Source organism: Lonchura striata, chromosome 1 (genome assembly GCF_050655825.1).
Source record: "Lonchura striata isolate lonStrDom1 chromosome 1, ASM5065582v1, whole genome shotgun sequence".
In the NCBI taxonomy this organism is placed as follows: domain Eukaryota; kingdom Metazoa; phylum Chordata; class Aves; order Passeriformes; family Estrildidae; genus Lonchura; species Lonchura striata.
Window position 1 is genome coordinate 100061154 of NC_140703.1, and position 23840 is coordinate 100084993.

General features: G+C 39.1%; 2 protein-coding genes across 4 annotated transcripts in view; one reads left to right on the forward strand and one right to left on the reverse strand.

Moving 5' to 3' along the window:
- FRMPD4 (FERM and PDZ domain containing 4) overlaps positions 1-23840 on the forward strand; it is a 388479-nt gene that overhangs the window by 73188 nt on the left and 291451 nt on the right. For 2 of the 3 annotated variants that reach the window (XM_077781595.2, XM_085559068.1), the window contains exon 1: positions 23651-23791. The exons of the other annotated variant lie outside the window; for it this stretch is intronic. In XM_077781595.2, the coding sequence (XP_077637721.2) occupies positions 23751-23791 (41 nt within the window). In that variant the 5' untranslated portion in view covers positions 23651-23750. Of the gene's footprint in view, positions 1-23650; positions 23792-23840 lie in introns of those variants that run through there. 3 annotated transcript variants of the gene reach the window in all.
- On the reverse strand, positions 1527-23748 carry LOC146768792 (uncharacterized). The gene is made up of 2 exons (XM_085559139.1): positions 23092-23748; positions 1527-21297 (listed from the first exon to the last, which is right to left on the reverse strand). Exons 1-2 carry the CDS (start codon positions 23746-23748, stop codon positions 21214-21216), a joined length of 741 nt encoding a protein of 246 aa, XP_085415265.1. The 3' UTR covers positions 1527-21213.

Genomic DNA, 23840 nt, shown 5'->3' on the forward strand with positions numbered 1-23840 from the left:
CTTTCCAAGCCATCTTGTGAATAGTTGCATTTATTATAGTAAATGCTTATATACTTCTGGCTAGGAAGAAACATTCTGATTTATTTAGGCACATATGAATATGAAGCAAAACCTCAGATTTACAAGGTGTGTTATCATCTAATAATTTTCATAAACATCATGGCTAGTCAGTAAAGTTCTGCAGGCCATGTTTGACTTGGTGGCCCTCAGTGAGCAGAGAGCTGGAATGGAGCAGAGGTGCTGCTGCTCTGACCTGCTGGAGCCCTGGAGCGATGGCTCTGCTCCCCATGACTGAGGCTTGGAAACATCAGCTGTGCAAACAACCACAGCAGGCATGGGGCAAGTTCAAATCAGTGGCCAAGTGGATTTCCATGGCCACAGTTTGTTTTATCTTCTGGTTACACCTATTTCATGTATAGCATAACAGACACAGCAATACATGAGAAAAAGGGACCAGACCAAGGGCACTGAACATTGCAAAGGGAAAGTAGCACAACTCCAGTGATTTCAATGGGCATTCCCATTAACATCGTGCCTCTAGCTGGAAAGATGCAAGAAGGTTAATGTTTGTTAATGTATTCTGGACTTCTTTTGGTGAAGCTCAGAGACACTGTCTTGCCCAGTGTGAAATCTCTGTATTTGACTCGTGTCATGGAAAAGGTTAGAGTTATTATGAACTGTACCTTTAAGCAACAGTCTTTCTGTATTACAGAAATTTGGACAGTATTTCTAAAATCATATGAAAATTACTTCTTGATGTTTTTGGAATTATTGTTTGTGAAGTGTTTGTTGAAATTACCATGCTCCAGTGAATTGGTGAAAAATTGCCTATCCCCAAATGCCTGAGATACTACAGTAATTGTCTATATCTAGAAAAATATAATATTGGTATAGCACTCCATGAGCATTGTGTCCATGACAGTGGGCTCTCATTTCTGGCACCAAGCAGCCAATGAACAAAATGAACTGATGTTCAAAATGCCAGGCATCACATCCATAAATTCACAAAACAAAGACTTGTATCTTGTCACCACACAGATCGCTGCCTTGTTTTGCTTGGTAACCCTACGCATCCCCTGACTGCACTGGTGAAAATTATGATATTGTGAAGTGCCCTGAGACCAGCTGCTGAAAAATGCCATCCCTGAGATGCTGCTAAATAACCCCACAAAACCAGCCTCCCCCTTGTGAGGGAGAGCAATTCCTGCTGTGCCTGGGTAAGGGGACGCTGGGGAGCGAGCTCTGGTTTGCAACTCAGCTAATTAAACATTAATGAAGTCTTTTCAAAAGAGGGAGCTTTGTTCCACACATCTGAATGCCTAAATCTAATCTGCAAATGTTTGTTTTCCCCATTTTAGCTTTTTAATTTATTCCTCAATTTTGTAACCTCTGAAATGATAATAGAATGTACTAGATTTGAAATAGAAGTCTCCAAACAGTATTTTGGCATTCTGTTAGGAGCTGGGATACATATGGATTACTCTGTAAATCTAAATTATTGGCACTCGGGAGAGATTATTTCCATGTATTTTGTTTTACTGTGTAATATTTTGCAGCTATGGCTGCAGTGCTGTTATTAACTCACAATAGTTCTAAACCCAGGTAGGTGATAAGATCATTTACTGTGTAAATTCAGGCCTCCAAAGTAAGATGGTGCTAATCAGGTGAGCCATAGGAGTCCCAGCTGCTCACTGTCTCCGAAGATTTGACCCCTACTGTATTAGAAAAGTCTCAACAGAATTTCAGTTTATAACTGGAAACAGTTGGTAGAATATATATTTTTCTTGACTAGCTATAATAGAGATAAGATGCCAATAACATTGTCACAACACAGGATTATTTTAATTTATACAGAAAGGTTCACGACAGGAAAACAGTCTTTCCAGATGCAAAGATGGTTTTGCATATTGCAAACATGCTTTCAACTATTTGGAAAGAAGTATTTTTCTCCATTATTTTTCTCCATTTTTTCTCCATTATCTTTTTTGCATAAATTAGCTATGTATCTTTAAAAATAAGCCAGCTCTCTATGTTAAATGACAGTTGGCCTAGGTGAAAGGTAATTTTGCAACTTGGGCATTCAGGAGATAGGGTATTGCCACAAAAGTCACTCTTGGACCTCAGGCAAGTGATTCTATTGGATTTCTTGCCTGTAAAGTGAGATAAGTCATCCCTCATAGCTAAAGTAGGATTTTCTTTCCTTTTTTTCTCTCTCTCTACATCCTTTCAATTTAGATGGATTTGAATTTATTCACTTAGGGAAAAAAGTAAACTTTTTTGTTTGAGCAAACAAATGCTTGCTCAAGAAGCACACAAACTGACTTAATCGAAAAATCTTGAGAACTGCGAAGTCTAGCACCAGTTTCCACAGGGAGGAGAAGAAGGCAGATAGAGGCCCTCACAGATAGTCACTCACTGAAAGCTGTGAAGATATTTTATTCTGGGCAGTTGGAACCTGGCTAAGAGATGCCTTTCACCAGAGCCTTTTGGAGCCCAGCTGCAGCCACCCTTGATGCAGGGGGTACTTACTGTTCACGCAGCTTCCCCAGCTGATCTGGGCTGGTTGAAGCTTGAATTATGAAGGGTTATGCCATTTCAGAGATGTATAAATGTAGCTTGCCACTGTAACCACATACAAAACAAACACCAGATTTCTTAGGTAAGTCAGTGACCAAGATAGAAGAGTTGCCGGTTCCAAGACCTGCATTTAACATGCAATAACACCTCTTCCCCCAGACACTCACAATATTTGATTTGAAAGTATAAAAACATATTACTCTTGCTGTGTTATGTCTATTGGGGGCTCATTTAATACACTTTTACTGTCCTAGCCCAATTGATTCAGACATAACTGAAATAAAAATGTTATTTAGAGAAGCAGGTGAATGTTATATAAAACCAAAAGAATGCCATTCAGAGCATCAGTTCCTACTAAGCTACACAAAAATGCTGGAAGGAGTGTTCAGCTTATTTTGTCAAACTATCACTTATGGCTTAGGTTTCAGGCCTTAAGTCAATGACAGCAGTTAATTCAAATAACAATTAGAACAGCCATTGGGAGGTGAAGTGATTTTAACTTCTCACCATTAATACATTCTATGCTAGCAGAATATGTGATGAAGGAGCTTCTTCTTTAAGCATTTGGGTTTGTTTGCTATGTTTATAGGCTGATGTTAGTAGTTTTTTTAATAAGAAAAATAATAATTAAAAAAAATATATATCATGAATTGCAACTGAAGAGCAAGTGGTCTTAGAAAAAATACAGGAAAACAGCACAGGGACATTTTAACATACTTAAAGTAACAAAGAATGACTTGTCCAAGCAACCTGTCAGCTCTTCAAAATGAAATTCATATGATCAGACATCCATGCACACGATCAGGCATCCATGCACACTGTGGTATGTGTTCTTTGCACATTTTTGTCAGTCTCATCCACTGAACGCTTGCTCAATTTAAAAAAAAAAATCCAAACTATAAATATTCCTTATGCTTTTGATAAAGGTGTTACATTATCTACATTATCAACATTTGCAGCAACATCACACCAGTCTATCTTGTCAGAGCTTACAAAAATAGCCCAGCCAGGTCTTATTGGCAGGGAGATGGCAAACTTCCAGCAGCTGCCAGGTGCTGCAGAGTTCAGCAGCAATTAAAGATGTGCCACTCTGCCTCTGAGCCAAGGCCATGATAGCATGTAAAAACTCAGAACAAAGCTATGAAGATCCTGTCAGCTTTTGGAAGCAATGTAAAACCGAAGTTCTGGCTACATATGATCATTGAAAATCCCTTCAAGAGATTGGAAAATACAGTGCAATACTTCCTTTATCCTGGACAGGTGCCACTCAGGTTTACTCCCTCATCTGGCAGCTGATGTTCCTTCTGTGGTCTCCTGTGAGCATGGTGGTCTCAGTTTATGGACAGGGCTGGTAGATGGGAGCTCTGCCTCATGCATGGCTTTCATTCTCTGCATGCCCACTGTGGGAGTGTGCTCCTCAGCTTTCAGCTTACCTGAGAATTCCATCAATGAGAGCATGTGGGTAAAGATAACATGAGGAAAATGGGTAACCTTGTTACCTGAGAAGCATTGTCACACAGGAGTTTTGGGAAATATTCTAAACATGTAAAACCTGTTTACCATTCCACTCAACCACATCAAGACTGACTACCTCTTACATTTGAGACCCTTAGTGTTTTCCAGAGATCTTTTAGAATATTTGGGGTTTACCATGCTCTGAGCATGCCAATATTCCTGCCCCCTGCAGGCTGGACTGAAAGTCGAACAGAATCACAGAAATATCTATGTTGGAAAAGACTTGTACAATCATGGAGTCCAACCCTTAACCAGCACTACTAAGTGCCACATCTACACATCTTTCTAATACCTCCAGGGGTGGTGACCCAACCATTTCCCTGGGTAGGCTATTCCAGTGCCTGACTAGCATGTCTGTGAAGAAAATTTTCCTAATACCTGATGAATGTCCCCTACTGCAACCTGAGGCCATTTCATCTCATCCTGTCACTTGTTATCTGGGAGAAGAGACTGACCCCTGCCTCACTTCAATCTCCTTTCAGACAGTTGTGGAGGCTCCTCCTGAGGCTCCTTTTCTCCAGGCTAAGCTTCCTTAGCACTCCTGATAGGACTTGTGCTCCAGACCCACCACCAGCTCCTTTGTGCTACTTTGGACATGATCCAGCATATCAGCATTTTTCTTGTAGTGATGGGCCCAAAACTGAATCCTGGCTCCAAGGTGTGACCTCACCAGTGCTGTGCAGAGGGATGATCACTGTCCTGCTCCTGCTGGCCACACCATTTCTGACACAAGCCATGATGCTAGAACAGTATACACAATTTGCATTGACCTAAATAACTACTCAGTGCCCACAGTCACAGAAATGAAGTATTTTTATCTCCTGACTGTCAAATAGATAACTGAATAGTGTAGCTCTGTACTACATGAGCTCTATAGTACAGCTTGTGCTGTAACTACAGCATAGGAAGTGAAAGGTGTGAATGGTAAATTCCCTGAGGTCTCTAAATTACCTAAAACATTCTTTCAGTAACTGTGAGATGCTCATGGATTCACTATATGCATTACAACTTACACTGTGGATCCAGTTGAAAAACTGAGGTTTGGCATTTCCCAGTGCAATATAGCCCAAATTTTGTTCTCCTCCTGAATTTTGCATGATAAATAAAGCTGCCACTGGTTTCTGAATATAAGTATATATATATAGTGCAGATTCAGAGCTCAAGGTCAGTCTATGTTAGAGAGATAAAAAAGAGACCTTTATGGCTACAGTGTTGGGGAAAAATATTTAAAATAGCATCTCTTCAAAGCTATACAACTATTTTAGGCATGTGGTGTGATTCTTGGGGTTGTTCTGTGCAAGGTCAGGAGTTAGACTTCAATGATCCTTGTGGGTCACTTCCAGCTCATGGTATTCTAAGATTTTATGATTTTAGAAGTTACAAAAAAATTGAGGTCAAGCAGTTAGCAAAGTGATTCTGAAATGGCCAAGGGTAAAAAAAAAAAAATCTATCACTATGATCTATTTGCACTTCATCGTCTGGGTATCACCACTGAATTCTTAGATTCAGACAGCTAGAAGTCCAGAAATAATGGGATAAAAGAAAAAAAGAACAAAGATTTGGACTGGAATACAATTTTTTTTCCTAAGTTATTTTGAAACTGATGTGGAACAAATTGCTACCTTCATTCTTTTCAATCATACCAATAATAAACCCATAAATAAATACAAAACTGAAGTGAAGTAGAGCACTGCTTTCCACAGCTCCTGCCCTTGATCCCTGCAGATACCAAGAATCACTCTAGTTGTCTTCCACATGGTCTGATTAAAAGTTTTTTGAAATTCTATTTCACAGCCTTAGTGTTTTGAAAATGTTGTTATCCTCAGTTCTTTTCAATAGACAGAAACAGAGGTCCCCAGAGAGCCATTCATCTCATCCTAAGATAGGCATCTAAGACAGGTCAGCAAATGGTGTTCTGAAGATGATTCTATTAACTATAAAGGGAGAGTAGACTCAGATATCCAACTTTTAGAAGTCTGTAATTAGACAAGATTTTCACTCATCAAGCTACTTTTAGACAACTTTTTTCCTCTTAAGATATAAAATCTCAACTTTTTAAACTAGAAAAATACACTATGCCCTTACTAAATTTAAAAGCCTGCATATAGTAAAATGGGCTTTATTCTTCTGCACTCTAGACAAACTTTCAAGCCTTTCCTTCCCTCCCCGCCCCCGCCAACTTGAAATGCTAGCATGGTAGAAGGACATTGCTCTCTGTATTTCTAGGTATAACTGAAACCAAAAGTGTTTGAAAACTCATGAAAAACGTTGTACTTGTCACATTTTCAGCTCAGGTTCAGAGACTTCCAGTTCATGTATGATTCAAAGGATCATCTAAATATTAGGATGCCTGTCCAAACTAAAATGAAATTCCAGATACTTCAGATTCACTTGTCATTGAATACAATATTGCCATGAAGAAAGCCCCAATTATTCCACTAGCAATGAAATACTGAGAATAACAGTAGTAAAAATGGCACTTACTGAATTTACAATGATGCAAAGCTATGAGCTACCAGGAAGATGAACAAGGAATGTGGGAGACATTTTCCATTATTCATACCAGGAGCTATACTCTGCTCCTTGCTGAGAACCTCCCTGTCCTATACAGCTGGCACAGTGTCAGATACTGTCCACCCCAAACAATTGCATGTGTCAGTTCAAATTGCTCATTGAACAGTGACACCTCACTCATTTCATGCTCCTCACCCTTTTCTCTGTATCATTCCTTTGTTGTGACCCTGTCTGTCAGACATGTTAGCTTTAGAGCCAGCATGAGATTAACTGCATAATGCTCCCCTTTCAAGCCTGCCTTTGCTTTATCTCCATCCAGCTGAGCTGGACACCGGGATGCACCCAGCTCCCTCGGGAATGGCTGCAGCTCCCTGTAGCCTGTTTGCATAACAGCTCACTCCTCTTTCTAACACGACCACAATAAGAAGAGGGGCCACATTGTTTCCAGAAATAAAACAGATTACTTTAATTCTAAATCTATTGCAGAGCCAGGATAATAATTCCTTTTTTTTTTACCCATGTGTTTAACCATTTCTGAGGAGTCTAAAATAGCTAGACATTCATGTGTATGCTATTCTTGTTTAAGGAACAATCCTCATCTGGCTTTACTAGGGGTTTAAGTTTTCTCCCCCCAGTTTAACAAAATACATTCAGGAAAAAAAAAAATCAAGATCCGAAGACTGCATCACTATTTGTTAGTCTCCTAAAAACAAACATATTTATCATTTTCTCTCAGTCCATCCACTGTTTCTGCAGCCAACCATTACTCAAAGATATTTTACATTCTTTCAAGGAACAGTTTTTCCATGAAAGCCTGTATCTGCTCTCTTCTCTGATTAACCAGCTAATTGACATCTTTTATGAGGAGTGTTTTTTTCCAAGTTTTTTCCCAGCATGTTTATTCTCTGCACAAGTCATTGATTTTCTCATCTTTCCACTATCCCAGGCAGTTCTGACTTCTTCCCTTCAAGCTACACTGTAATAAAATAGGACAAATGCTGCAGTATCCTTTCCTTAAAAATAATAAGATTTTAACAGGGATGGTAATTACAAATAAAATTCAGCTCTCTTAACTTTGCGCCTCTATAAACTAAGTTTCTAGTAACTTAAGTCATTGCAAACTGGCTATTTACATTCTCTACAGTCTCCAGACAGAAGCTTCCAGAGGGTAATTCATCCCCTGCTAAGATGGGTGCTCAAGGCAGGCACCTGCAGAAGATACTGGCTCCTATTTACCCATTAAATAAACACAGAACCTTGATGATCTGGCAAAAACAAGACATGTATGGTTTGGCAGGGTCAAGTTGAAGGAGATGAGATTTGCCCAGTGTCTGAACTAGAACTTCTAGTCTTAAAAGACCCCCAAACCAGCTCTTTTTAAGTAATCTGAAATAACCTTCAAGTGAAATGAGTGGTGCTGGATCATTTATCACAGTTTAACATGGAAATTAAAGCAATCACAGAGGAATGAGTGATTCCAAAAATTTTCCCCCCTCATTTCTGTGCCCTTTTGGAAAGATAGTAGTAGATTTGATTGTGCATCACCCAATGATACACTGCCTATATACCTAATCACTTATTACAGTGATATAATAAATAAAGTTGTGTAAATAAAGAAATAAGTTGTGGCACTTGACTGTGATCTGTATATAGATTATGGCATGAGAAAAACTATTGGGAATTAATCTGATACTATGAGGGGAATCAGATGGCACTCAATAGGACAAGAGATGCCTCCAGCTGTCTCTCCAAAATGCCTTCTGCATTTTTAACTTGTGGTAAGTTCTTTTTTAAGTTAGTGCTTTATCCCCAGGAAAACTAAATTGCCAGGAAACCTGAATTTATAATGAGCCAATGTAAAGATCATGTAGTCTCAGCCCACCATTGTAACCATGTTTGTTATCCCTAAGTAGCAATGCTACTATTGCTATTCAGAAATAAATGAACATTTTCATCTGCTTGTGTGAAGAATTTATGAAGCATACAGGGAAAGTCCCAGGTCACATCATCATTTACTTAGTGCTGCAAGGGGAGTTCCCTGGCAGCAAAGAAGAGCTGTGATATGACATGTTCTTAATATTCCTCTCTCCCCATCCCTGTTGTGTACCCTGCAGTACTATGAGAGAAGCTCTCATACCCATTCTGGCAAATAAGCACAGGCACCAAGAGAGTCTGTACATTAATGCCCACAGCATGGGGATCAAATAGGAGGAATCAGGGTTATGATCTCATTGGAATCACAGAAATGTAGGATTCTTCACACAACTGGAGAATTATGATGTATGGACACAGACTTTTTGGAAAGGGCAGCAAAAAGAGTCAATTATGCTGTATGTGAGGTTGCAGCAGAGATGGATAGAGATCTGCTGTGGGATAGGTGGTAAAAGGGCTGAGAGCCTGTGTGTTAGGATAGGGGACAAACTGACACAAGTGATGTTGTGGTTGTCTGCTACAAACTGCCTGGTCAGAAAGAAGTGGGTAAAATCTTCTTCAGACAACTGGAAAAAAGCCTCATATTCACTGGCCCTGGTCCTCATGGGGAATTAGAATCATGGTAGTATCTTCTGGTGTGCTTTGAATGAGAAGATAATGATGGAGCTGCCTTGTTCATGTCATACAAACAAGGAAGGGCCATTCAGGGGCTCAGAAGATGGAGTGGAGGGAACAAGGCAAAATTAGTATTATAAACCTGGACTACAGCAGAGGAGACTTTGGCCTTTTTCAGAGATCTGCTTGGAAGAATGCCATGCAATATGTCTCTGGAGAAAAGAGGGGTCAGTGAGAGCTGGTTCATTACCAAGAATCACTTTCTCCAGCCTCAAGGGTGGTCCATACTAATGAGCAGGAGATAAGCAGAAGCAGTAGGAGGCCTGCATGGATAAACAAGGAGCTCCTGACTCAACTCGGACATTAAAAAGCAACATACAGGAGGGGAAGCAGAGATTTCAATGACATTTATGAGAAAACTCATCAAACATCAACTGTCTCAGTTTCCTAAAGAAAACTTAGTAGGGGACAGAACAAGGAATTTTACTTACAGAGAGCAGAAAAAACAATGCAATCTATGCATTTCATATGGCATTACCTACAGATCTGAGCAGGTTTAATTCTAACTGGGACCTATCTGACAGAGAGTAACTTTTACAGCATAAGAGACTTATCATCCATTGAGACAAGAAATGATCTGTGTTGCTGGAATTTTAGATGATGTCACATAATTTTCCCACTGCCTTTATATAGATATTGAAAGGAAAGAGTGATTGATGTAGAACTGGAGGGTCTTCATATCTTTGGCAAGTAAAACAAAGCAGGCCATCAGTCCTCTGATTGCATTTGGTGCAGTGGATATTTTCCAGCTCAGTGCTTAACCATTAACTTCTCAAGGTAAAATGACTACTCAGTGCAGTGAATATATTGAACATTGTAGAAAGACACAGGAACCTTTAAATGGGCAAGAGTGGGTCATCCATCACTCCAGCCAGTGGTGTGTCTATTCCAAATTCTGTCTGCCTGATATTCAGCTGGAAGGAGTCCATGAGCCAGGTGGTAAATAAGTTGCCTGTGCACAAACACAAATCAAAAGTGCTGTGGAGGCAGAGGTGATGGAAACAGCATCTAAAACAACATCTAAAAAAGTTTTTAAAATTTGCATTACTAAGTCTGCATTCTCAAAGTGCTCATTTTTTCCTCACTTTTTTTAAAATATAGAACTTAATGTCTACTACTTCACTGATGCCTGAGGCCAGAAATCTATGGAGAGAATCTGGTACTCAAAATACAAAAACCTATCTTCATTTTGCAAAGTTTCTGACCAGAGACAGTGAAAAATAGCAAATACAGTCAATAAGAAATACATATACTTTAGCACTTCCCTGATCTGCAAGGAAAATTTTCGGGCTTCAGTTTACAAGATGGTGTAGAAGAATTTCTTGGATGATAAAACTTTACATAGGGGATTGTTTATATGTTCCTTGAAGAGGTAACTACTTCTGTTTCATACAAATATATATATATATATATATATATATACACACACACACACACACACACACACACAAAAATGATTAAATGATTTAAGAAGGTGATATAGTTAGGTAGTATTACAGTAAGGATCAGTGATCAATGCACCACAAAGGCATAAAGTTCTGTGCTAATGGGTTTTTGATGTTGCTGGAAAAAAACCCAGGAGTGATAATATTAGCTAGATGATTCAAAACATGTATTAAAAATAACACTAATGAAAGGTCAAAACATTGCAAAAGGAACATTACAAAGCTCTTGGAAAGACTTCTGGGACTCTCAAGGCCTCAGATGACTCTTGGGGATTATCAAGAAGGATCAGTCTTACCCATTCTTGAGTACGTGAAATGAGTAAAATAGCTTTTCTGTTCACATTCACAGTATATTTTTTAAGGTCAAGTAGAATCAGAAACTGTTAGAGGACCACAGAAACACACCCTTCAAAACAGACTTAAGAGCTTCCCAACTTCAAAACTGTTATAACAGCAACAATTACCATGATGCAAATTGCAATTCCATTCACTGTATTCCTTATTTTTGGACTTAGTGTGTCCAGAACTAGTAGATAAATTTATTTAGATTTCACAAAACTAATAAATTGCAGTCTGCAGTGTACATCTAATGTGCTCAATGTTCTTATGATTTTTTTTTCAGCAGCAAATTCACATAAAGCCTCACACCTTTCAACCACTCTGATTTATCAGACACTAAGTTATTGTCTGTAGAGACGTCCATGTGATACAGACTAATGCCAGAATTTACCAAACTTTAAAACAACAAAGGAACTAAGTGGAATTCCTGTCTTTACACTAAAAATAATCCAAACCCTAGCTCAACAGCACAATCTTAGAATAATAGAAAACTATTGTGTAGTGAGTGTGCTCTTATGTCTGTTACAGCAGTTTTATTACAATCTTCCTTTAGGTGGCATTTGTTTGAATTATTTGACAGTAAATATGAAGAGGGATAAGGTGCCGAAAGTATTTATGAAATATTTTCTTGCAATATTACTCTCCTCTGATGTCTGTGTTTATCTGGTGAATTTAAAATTTCACTTTTTATATTATTTTAATTAATTTAAAGAAAGCTTTTTCAATATGCTACAATATAACAAAAATTCTCAATGTTACAATAATGATATTTTAAATTATTTTAAATGAATTTTAAATTATATTATATTTTTAGTGTTTTTAAATCATATTAGTCTAAAACAAATTTGCAGTGAGACATCTGTCTAATCATCTTACAGTTACAGAGAGAAAAAATAAAAATAATCCCAGTGACTACAACTGCTTTTCTTACAAAGTATTCTATAAATTGAAAAAAAATAATGAAACTATACATAAAGCTGATTTTAATGGGATTTTGAAAATTTTTGTGCTCTTACTGAGGCAATTGACTATCAAACTCAACTCCTGAAAATGTGCATTGTTCAGTAAATTTGTATTTTATTCACAGTAGGATGGTGTGAAAAATATCAGCCATGGAAAATAACAGTCAGAGTCTACAGAGATCTTATTACAATGTCGAAACAAAACATCTTTCATGTAAATTATGCTAGCAACAAAATATAAATTATGACCATAGAAGTGAATGGAGAAACTCTTAATCAATTAATATAGAATATAGATTTTTTTTTTCTTTTATCTCTGTTGTTTCAGCATATAACTTTAATAAAGGCTATTTCTGCCCTTAAATTGGCATGCAGTTACCAGTCCACTGCTTCTGGAACAAATAAACTCCAGAAGATTACCCATAATGTTTGAAATTCAGCCTAGGTATTTCAGGAGGCAAACTGATTTGGATCCTTCACCTCAAAAGCCTTATATTTATTCCTGCAAGTTGCAGAACAATTCAAAGTAATCAAGGTGATAAAAGCAGTGAAATCTCATTTTCCTGGAAGCTTTTACTGTTCTTACTGCAGTGCGTTAGTCTGGTGTTCTTAGTCCAGTGGGTTTTGAAGTTAAATTGTAAATTGGAAGGTTGTCAGGTAGATGCTAAGAATGTCTGCATAAGGCTACAGCAGCATATGCCCTTTTTAGTGAACCTTTTAAACATCAGATACACAATTAATGCATACGAACTCATAAAAGCTGCAGACTAAATGAGTGAAGTCAAAAACAATTATAGAATAATAGCATATTTATTTTCCTTTTAAAAAACTTATGGCCTGCTGTCACCTTTCCATTCAAGACTTATACCAACACCCTTAGCACCTTGAAGCTATCATGATTAATAAAACAAATTTGAAAAATTTGTTTCATATTGCTTCCTCAATATGCTGAGTTTCTGTCCACCTCAGTGACCTAACATTTCTGACTAACAGATTCCAAACCCTGCGCAGTGATCACTTATGATTTCATATGAATAACCTAGAACTAGAAACAGATATTGTACCTCAAATAGAGTGTAAAATTCTGTAAAATGTTTGTATCTAGTTCTGGCAACTTGTAAGATACAATTGCTATATGCCTGCATTGCTCTGATGGAGAGACAAAATATTTTTATATTTTGGAGGGCTTTACACTTGTATGAATATTATTTTCCCTTTCATTCTAAGAACTATGCTTTGTAACTAGGCAACCATGCTATAAAGCATTATAGTATAATAATTTTAATTCTCTAGAAATGATATCGTTATTTGTCCACATTGTTCTCTAAATTTTTCTATAATGCTGCATAACCAGACAAATCATGGGTTTGTGCCTTTGCACTTTATTGCCTTTAATGATTATATTTACCTATATTGTGGGTGATCTTCAGAGCATATTTCTGCCTTCATTCCTTGTTAGCAATTACCAGTCATTCCTTTTTCCACTCTGTGGGAGTGGATCCAAACTAAAAATATGATCAATTGTTCCTCTGTCCCAATGGTTCTTTTGTGCAGGACTCTGTGGTGCTCAGCTTGGCCATTACTCCTTTTCATCTACAAGGTCATGACTGTTTTAAGCTGTCCTGGCACCAGTGAGCACCACAACTCTTAACTTGGTGATTTCTCATCTAAGCAGTACTAAGGGCTTTGAGTTTTCCCACTCAAAGTGGCACAAAATTGAGATTTAAGTGAGAATTTCTGTACCATATTTATTACAAAAGATAAAGATACTGTCAGGCTTCTAATAACAGAATTTGTATCTGTTCCTCTACCTTATGAATTTCATTATCAAGCAGTCAACCAAAAATTGCAGAGGATTAATCAGTAGCAGAGGACAGCAGGATTTTGCAGATAACATCTCTAGTGGGAAGAGCAGAGTGGGATCAATCTGTATGTATGTATAGAATTAACATGGTATGAATGTAATATTATAGTTACCTCTGACGTTGCTGTCTCTTCTTTGTCTTGGAATACAAAGACAATATGAATCCTTCAAAACTAAGACCAAGAGGCCTCCACTGAGAAGTATGGCTGCCCACTTATTTTGATAGATGATTTTGATAGATATACTTATTTTGATAGATGATGTGATTTCAACTTTGAGCTGTGAATCCTTATGTAAAAAGCCTGTCCCTAGATTAAATTCAGTGTCAGTTTTGACATTAAAAAATCCTTTAATGGGTAGTTATTGAAACCCTGTTGACATGACTCGTAATTACAAGATAATCAAGATTATACCAAATTACACTGAAATACAATACACAGTTTGTGGTGGATATTTAGGTTTGTGCTTCAGAGTTCATACACATCCTCATTCAAGCACACGGATGGTATTGCATGCCACAATATAAGAAAGATATAAAGCTAATTAGAGAGTGTCCAAAGGGGGGCAACAAATTCAGTGAAGGACCTTGATGGGAGGCCATATGAGGAGCAGCTGAAGTCACTTGGTCTGCTCAGCCTGGAGAAGGGGAGACTGAGGGGAGGCCTCACTTCATTTACAATCTCCTCATGAAGGGAAGAGAAGGGGCAGATACTGATCTCTTCTTTCTGGTGAGCAGTTGACCCAAGGGAATGGCCTGAAGTTGTATAAGGAGAGGTTTAGGTGGATATCAGGAAAGCGTTCTTCACCCAGAGGGTGTTTGAGCACTGGAAAGGGCTCTCCAGGGAAGTGGTCACAGCATCAAGCCTGACAATTTAAGAAGCATTTGGCCAATACTGTTGGGCACATGTAACTCTTGAAGTTGGTCCTGCAAAGGGCCAGGAGTTGGACTTGATGATCTCTGTGGGTTCCTTCCAACACAGCATATTTTGTGATTTAGTATAACTACTTTTAATACAGCTGACAGGACCACAGATCTCTGTTCCTTTCTCTTTACTCTGGTGAATGCTGCAAGTTTACCTTGACACAGACACTACCTGAGATATCCAATTCAGGAGCACAAGCAGTGCTGCAGACATGAAACCCCACCTCTAAATTCTCACACTCTTCCCCCTAAAAAACCAAAACACAAGCCAGACAACCAAACAGTCAGACCTTAGACAGACAGAATTGTCCTCAGAAAATGCTTGCAGTCAGTCTCCACTGATTTGACAGGGAGAAGTACTCAGAAGTTGTAAGGTGACTTTCAGGTAAGCAGTTTGTTCCTCTCAAATGCAAATGTCTTAAGCAGGAAGTTGATGGTTGTAGTCATGACCCCTACAGAGTGGTTCTATTAATCTTCCTGCTTCAATGGCTTTTTGACAATTTGGCCATTCATCTGGTGGAGACATGGGAGAAGCGGGCCCTGGAGGACAGCCAGCATTATGGAGTTGGCCTGATGGATAACCAGAATTCTTCAAGTGGATGGTCTGATACAACTAAATATGTGTTTTTAATTTTATGTATTTCAAAACTTCCAATATCCTGGCATGTTTTCAAACTGTGCTAAGCCAAAAGAGTCTTGAGGAATTGTTACACCAGATGCTGTCCATCTCTCCCTTAGATGTACTTCTTGAGGCAATCTGAAAAGACTGGGTTCTCAATGACTGGGGATGACTTGGCTTGGAATTTCATGGGCATCTGATTTATTTCCCCTAAGTTTATGTTGTGCTTTTTTTAAGAGGGACCTCTTGGAGAAGGGGAGGTTATTCCTTTACAAGGGGCACTGAGCGTGCTCAAAGAGAGAAGGTCAAGAGACTACAGGATGCACAGAGAAGGTAAGTTATAGAAGGGGGTCTGGACATCATGCATGGTTTGGTTTAGAAGATGAAAACAAAGATGGCAGAGCAGGCCAGTAGGCTTTGGAAGTGAAGGCAGGAATTTCTAGAGGACCAGAGCAGACAAAGCAGAATTTCCATCCAATCAGAAATCTGTAAAGTTAGCTGCAATCATGGACAACCCTTCAAAACACACTGGACTTCTAAAAACTCTGTAAAGAATTCAATTTCTCTTTATGTCTTCTTTGTTTCTTTTTTTAAAAAAGCTAAGATTTTAGGTTTCAGTTTTCATTCAGACAAAACTTTTATTTCTGAGTAGTGTAATGCAGATATGCAATAACCTAACTTTGAAAGAATCATCCAAGGGAAAAAAAAAGTCCTTTGGCATATTGTAAACAAATAATTGTACTAATCTCAGCAGAGAAATACAAGAAGCCTATAATAGGACATTTATATCATCTTAAAACCACTCATAAGGTACTCACTGGACTGATTTAAATCTACAGTCACAAAAGTATTTCATGGAACATAAAGCGAGCAGTCCCTTTCCTCACCTCTTTCTTACTGCTCCACTGCAAGTAAAAGGAAAAATCTCATTTCACTCTGTTCCTTGCTGCATGAAGCCAGCAAGCTTCCTGACAATTTCCCTGGTATTATTCTGGCTGCTAAGCTCGAACATAGTTCTGAACCCCAGGCATTTTATGAGGCCTGCAGTGATTTAAAAATGCCAACACCTAATGTTTACATGGAACAAGTCCTGATTTTTTTGAATTTGACTAAAATTCCATTCACCCGCAGCTACAGAAACTAAAGCAATAGGTTGGGCAGTGGAAATAATTTTCCCATCGGCTTTGTGGAAATTATGCTATGTTTCTTTTTTGCAAGAGCTAGGAATATCTGCTGAGTATGTTACTGCTCTTTCATTAAAAGGAATCACTTTTAATTCCTTTATTATTATTGCATTTGGAAGTAAAATGCATATCTGTAGAAGATCTGGGTGCACATTACAAAATTTAGATCAGAATTAGGCAACCATTTCTGTGACAACCCCCACATAGCACCAAAATAGCTGCTCTGAAAAGAAGTGATATGAGGCACATGATTAAATGTCAGTGAATTCTAAAGACTGTTTCTACTAGGGAGCACAAAGAAAGTGATCTTGCATTGTGCTCCAAAATGTCTCTACCCTGTAAGCTGATCTGCACAGACTGATGGTTCTTGTGCTGTGCGTTGGCCCTTTGACTCTGACTTCAGAAGGTGTGCATGTCCATTTCTGTGATCAAGGTGCACGATCTAGGCTGAAACAGCCTGCCCTGGGGAATGCTCTGCAGTCCATCTCTTTGCTTTCAGCCTCAGGGTGCAGCATGCTGCAAAGGGGGAAGGTTAAAACAGGTCTGAGATAATGAGTATGGAGACAAAACAGGTTATACATTTCACCCAGACTAGAACTGGTAGCCAAAGAAATGAGTACAGGTGTGAAGCTCTCTTGTCAATATTTCTTGATGATCTGGGCAAACACATTTCTGTTAGCAGAAAATATGGCACAAGAGCCTTTGCACGCAGGTTACTCAGGCTCATGACAGGCCACTCGCTAATGCAGATTTGAAGGCTGGTTTTCTATTTCCTCCTAACTGAAAGCATTAGGCTTGTACACTGTAGTAAGTAAATAGTTTTCTAAATGCACTGTATGTACAGGATAACTTTCATCAACTGCACTACATTTCTAAAGATGGCACACACTTTCTTAAGAAACTTATGTGAACTTTATGGCATGTTTTTGTCCCTTTCAGCTTTGCAGTCCCCACTGGTCTTTCCACATACCATATTCCCAAGATAGTTACTCTCCAGTACTTATTGTTAAGACACACTAGGGATTCATCTTCTGTTCTAGAAGCACTAGAGAGCCTGAATAAAAATCAAAATCCTTAGTGACGCTCACCAATGGTCACTTGAATAAACAGAAGTGTCTTGAGCATGCAAGACTCCTTATCACATTACTTGGTGTGCTGAGCAAGTAACTATCTTACTGTACTTTCAACTACAGACATATTTGCAGTCTTCTGCCTGGAAAAAAACAACATTCTTAATGCAAGCCACATGAAATAGTTGCCTGAACACACCTTGCAAACAGAGATTTACACTGAGAACAACCCCTGATTACAGACTGGCTGTTCTGTTGATGCTATAGAGCAGCTGCAGTGTGCTGTAACTTACTTTAGCTAAGAGTAATTCCTCTGCCTGAGACCTCACATTTAATTCACAGGTCTAGATGTATTAAACCTGCAATTAAGATCAAAAGAACACATTGTAGTGGATAAAATATGGGGTGTGTGATCTTTCAAACTACAGGTTGGAAATTTTAAGACTACATGCTGAAGTTTGTCTCTTCAGATACTCAGGCAACTTTGTATAAGCTGCTTGGGTTTTAAAAGTACCTAGCAATCTCTTTTTCATTTGTGAGTGTTTAGTATTACTGACAAGTAGGCCACCTATGTGCAAGTGCCTAAATATGGACTGAGAAAACTAGGTTTTGGCACCCAGATACAAATGCTGTGTCTGTGAAGTTTCTCTTCATTGGGAAAATATTTCTTTTTTTGTTATTTTTTTTTCTCTCTCTCTCTCCTCTGACTGTAAGCTGTTTTGCACCTGTAACATTGCTTTTTTCTCCTCTTTGCTCTGATGTTTGCATATACTTCCCAGGAAAATGAACACAACAAAAGTTTACAATATTTCTTGAGTTTCACCATAATGTCTCATTCTAACATGGAAGAAAAACAAATACAGGCAAGCTGGCAAATTTTTAAACCATAACTAATATAAGAATCTACTACTGGGAATAATAATAAAATAAATATTTTAAACTTCAGACTGCAAGCAAAAACAAAGGCTTCCTACCCCAATACAATTCTACCATAACAATCTTGTCCTTGGTTCTGAAGATATCTTAATAAAAAATTGAATATGCCTCTGATTTTTAGAATTCAACACATATTTGATTGCAGACAGTACTAGAAAGACTTCAGTAGTAGTCCTGCATTTTAACATTTTATTAATTTAGAAATTCATACTCTGATCATCTTCTTTGAAGTTGCCACAAAATTTTCATTCTGCAGTCAGTTTAGGTTAAAGTATGAAAAAAGCCCTGATGGCATAATCAGGGTTGCCTTTAAGAAAGAGGGTGGTTGAGGTTTTACTTTTCCTCAATTTCCCTTTTATTGTAAATTTTAAGCACAGGTACTTGCACATTAGCATTCCAAATTTCTTTTTTTCTGATTCATCTCTATATATTTTCTTATGATTTGTGAAGTTATAATTATTCAAACACTTAAATGTGTGCTTAACTTTGTGATTGTTTCAAGTTATATTTTAGATTAAGTGAAGCCATGAGTAGGGCTGATTATAAGCATGTCTAACATTTTCTTGAATTGGGTCCATTTGTCAGTAAAAGAGCAACTGTAGATAACAGCCCTTTCCATATTCTGATTTGAATATTTCATACCTACCCATTCCAGAAAAGTGAATCATTTTTAATAAAGATAATTTCATTTTAAAATAACTAATGCATTAGCATTGTCTTATTCATCAAAGTAGAAAATGTTGTCTAAGGTCCTCTTCCTTATCTTGATCTCACCTGCGTATTGCAGCATAGACAAATATTCTATTTAATGGTGTTTTTTTATGCTACAAGTTCTATATACAGCCTTTTCAGTAAAAAATACCAAAATTTTCAGTTCATAATAGCAACCAGTAGTTTTTATTAACTGTCTTGATAACAGATCTACTTATATAGATTTGACTACATATATGTGGCTTCAGCAGAATTGTTGCATCTGTTGCAATATTCTTGCTTATATTGTTCTATGCAATTTAGTATCCTTTAGGCTTCTAGATTTTTTTCTTAATTGGCAAGAAAGAAAATTTTATCTGTGATTTAAATTTTCTGTCTATGATCTAATTTTGCACTTTGACATACCATATCCACCACACTAAATTATTTAGCAAAATTGAAAACATACAGGATTTAGCACTCTGTATGGATCATTATAAAATAGGCCTGAAAAAAACTCTATTTGACACAGGTGCCAAAAATGACAGGTAGAAGATGGTGCACAGATTCAACGTAAGCAGAGGGACTTCTTGGTAATGCTATAAATACAGACATGGAGAAAATCTGTAAAGATTACAATGTTTTTATATAGAATTGTATAGTGTTGGTAAGCACCGGGATATAGAAATGTATTCTAAAAAATGCCTGTTTCAAAGGCTCAAGGCTGAAAAAAAGAATATAATGTTTTAAAATACAAGTACCCAGAGTATTACAGGACTTACTACATGACAGAATCATAACCAACTATCTTTAGAAATAACAATCTGTAAGTAGGAGATCACAATGACAAAATATCTTCCCTTAAAACTTTGCATCACCTGCTATGTATTAACACCGCCTTACTCAATGGATTTTATTATCACATTTCTCTACACATTGTTGCCATTTGGATATGAGTAATATCAAGCGCTGCGGAAAAGTCATAGAACCTTCAGCTCTTATCTAAAAAAACCATTCCAACTCGATGAATTTTAAACCATTTTGAAGATGAGACACAGCACTTTAAAGTATCTTTTAAAAGATTCCAAATAATTAAAAACTCTACTTGACTAGTCTTAATAAATTACAGTGATGAGTTTTTAATTCACTGAGAGAAAAACTTGTGAGACCTACAGGAACTGATGTCAGATTCCTGCTTTAAGATTAGGAATGTTCATGTTCAATTATTGTTTGTTACTGAGATACTGAGTTACATGTTGGTTTGCTGTCTCTGGCTGCCTGTTCTCATTCAGTGTTTACAGGTACCTTTGTCACATTCAAATGGGTTTTACTTCACCTGACTTTAGTCCTCTAGTCAAAGGTAGGCATCTCTGCTTCCTTTTACTGGAGTTAACAAAGAAAAGAAATGACCTGTAAAAGGCAATTTATGTCACTTTTCCTAGAAAGAGAAGGTTTGGACTGATAAGAACCTGTGCACCACAGAGGTAGGGTATGACTAACTGAGGCTGGATCCTGAGCTTTTGGTAGTTATTGAAAAGAATCCCACTGTAGTAACTGAAAGGTATGAATGTATGTGCAAGAGTGCAATCATGACACAGTCTGATATTCCTGCAAATGAAGATAAAATACCAAAATATTATTTCAATGTACAGTTGATGGCTTCAAAGCCAGTCCAAACTACACATATCAACACTCACTCTTGAAACAGAACAACGCCCACCACTTCGCTTCTTCGGGTAGGCAAATTTTAATCTTTTACTATGAGACTGACAGTTTTGTATCCAGTTGCTATGACAGCAGAAGCCAAAGAACTATGAACCAAAGTTCACTCTCATACCCCAGCCTTCTTCCCCATGTGTGATTTTCACACTGCACAGCTCCAAAAGGTTACCAGCATTTAGCACAGTAGGAAGGACACTTGTCCAGGCTCTCTTTTCATGCCTCACATCTGGGAGTAAGACTCCTGCTATTAATGGACCTCCAGCATGTTGGCTGGTCCAAGAGTATTTTCACAGGCATTCTGGAAAATTTGCAATGTCGCAATAGCTTCTGCCTAGGAAAACAAAAATATAAAAGTAACTATAAATACAGCAATATGGCATGAATCTCTTTGGAAAGCCAAAGAAAGAGGAGATAATTTCAGCTTAATTTCAAATTTTAATGGCTTTCATAAAGGCCTATGATTTTGGGTACACACCCTGTGTTTACAATACTGTTGTTTACAAACAAAAATCTTTTTTACCTCTTAGTCATTGTTTTGCTAGGCAAAACTCTTTATTTTCATAAGATTGACTCTTCATTACCTTTAAACTTCCTGCACCTGCTCTCATTTTTCATAAATGTACTTTTTGAATAAGCTGAGCATGGTATTTCTGATCAGATCTTATGCTTTTTGCTTTTCTGCATATCTCTGCTGGAAATACTTCAGCCAGTATATCCTAGGATCACATTTGCCTTTCCACTGAAAGACCCTGAAACCACAGAAATTCCAGTGACCCCTTAGAATTTCTTCATTTCTCTGGCACTCACCACTATGGTTTAAGGCTCCTTTATGTGAGAAACCTTGAAGCATGAAGTGCTCAAGATGAGAACCTTGTTTGATATGGAACATATGTGCTTAATTTTATATATGGTGTATCATTTCATCAGCTTCATTTAGCTTTGTAGGATCCTGGCCTATCTCCTCAGTCTATAAATAAATAATGACAGATTTATAAATAAATCAGTTTCTAACCAGCTGAAACTGTGTTATCTTTGTATCTTTTACCAATCAATAGAGAAGCCTGAATGACAGGCACAGGTTCTGCAGTTTTAAAAAAACCTAGTATAACAATAAATAAATAGAGTACACGTAAGTACCACATAAATATTTTGATGCACTAGCATAAAATATTTCATATGGTGTTTCAGAATATGCCCAAGCCATTTACATCTATGCTAGGCCAGCAAGTGTTTTTTAGCTGGCAGTTCAATGTTCGCTCAATATAAATAGATAATCAATCATTCTTTGTTGCTATTGTTTTAAAGAATAGTTTGAAACCCAATTCACACTGAGTGTTAGTACGGCCTGTTCTTCTTGTTCTCTTATCAATACAAGTTTTAATATTAAAAAAATGCATTGTTTTCATCTGGCTGCAGGAGTGTATGTGTTGAGCTCTACTGTAATTTTTCAAGTTCTTGGTTGGTGGGAGGGTGCAGGTGCAAGCCTGCAGAAGAGACTGAAACTCTGTGAAGGCACAAAGTAAAGCACATATCAATCCATTCAGAGAACAAACACACAAATGAAAACACTTAAGTGGAGAAAATCCATTCCCATACTGAGAATAATTGTATTACAGTGCAGTTTGTGTGGATTTGAATTTCATCTGCCTTTCTGTTCTGCTCACTCAGAGGAAACTCATGGAGACCTAAACTCTAGTGCCTCATTTAAAGCCTGATGCAGGACATAAGTATAAGGCAACGTATCTGTTCTTGTTCTTGGGTCAGGAGCCCTAGATTTATCATTTTTCCACAAGATGTGGTAGGAAGAATGCTTAACTTTAATTATGTTGCCACAAACCAGCCTTGTCATGTTCCTGTCACAACGAGGACTCCGTCCGTCCAGGTCTCTTTCCTGGCATCTATAGAGAGGTCACAGGACAGTGCCAGAAGCCAGGCAGTGGATTTCGGTCCGCACCGATGAGCACTCAGTGCGAGGGCTGAAAGCCAAAAGGCCTTCGCTCACCCTGGAGGACTGCACGGAGCAGTGTGATCGTCGAAGCAAAGACGGCTCTCTGCTTTCCCAAGTTTTTGTTTGCAAGGCCCAGGGTGCTGCTCCCGGACTGGGGAGGTGTCGCCTCCTACTTACCAGGGCTCCCCTTCCCCTCTCGCTCAGCGTTGCGGTCCCTGCCCGGGGGAACCGCAGCCGTGCCCGTCGCATCCCGGCCCCTCGCCCTCCTTCCCGGCCCTGTGCGGAGCCCTGGGCTCGGCCCGGCGGCCGCGGCGCCGCCTCGGGCTGGAGCGGCCGATCGGCGCTCGCCCCCCGCTCGCCCACCGGAGCGGACACGCCGGGACGGGCGGGGGGAGAAGTCACCCCGATAAACCCGCGCTGCCCTCGGCACCCCTGAGGCCGCCTCCCTCCTCTGGGTACTGCAGAGGGGCGGCGGAGCGCCGCCGGCTCCCGGCCCGGCTCCCGGAGCGCAGGCTGCGGGCAGCGCTCCTGCCGGGCAGCCCGGCGCCCGCTGCGCTCCGGACTCAGCCCGGCAGAGCGCCCGGCAGGCGGGGAGCGGGGCGGGGGAGCGCAGGGGGAGGGCTGCGCGCAGAGGAGCGCCGGTCCTGCGAGATGCTGCACGCCCAGCTCCCCGCCGGAGGGGGGTAGCAGCCGCTGTCTCCGCGGCTCCTGCTTTTTTGCAAGGGCTGTTGCTGCCGCTGGACGCAACCTTCTCCCGACATGGAACTGCTGCCGCCGCCGCCGCCGCCGCTGCTGGAGTGAGTGAGTGTGACGGGCAGAGCTAGCCGGCCGCATGGATGGATGTGTTTAGCTTTGTGAAGATTGGGAAGCTCTCCGGGTAGGTGTTTGCCGCCACCGCCGCTGCTCCGCGAACCGCGGGCATCCCG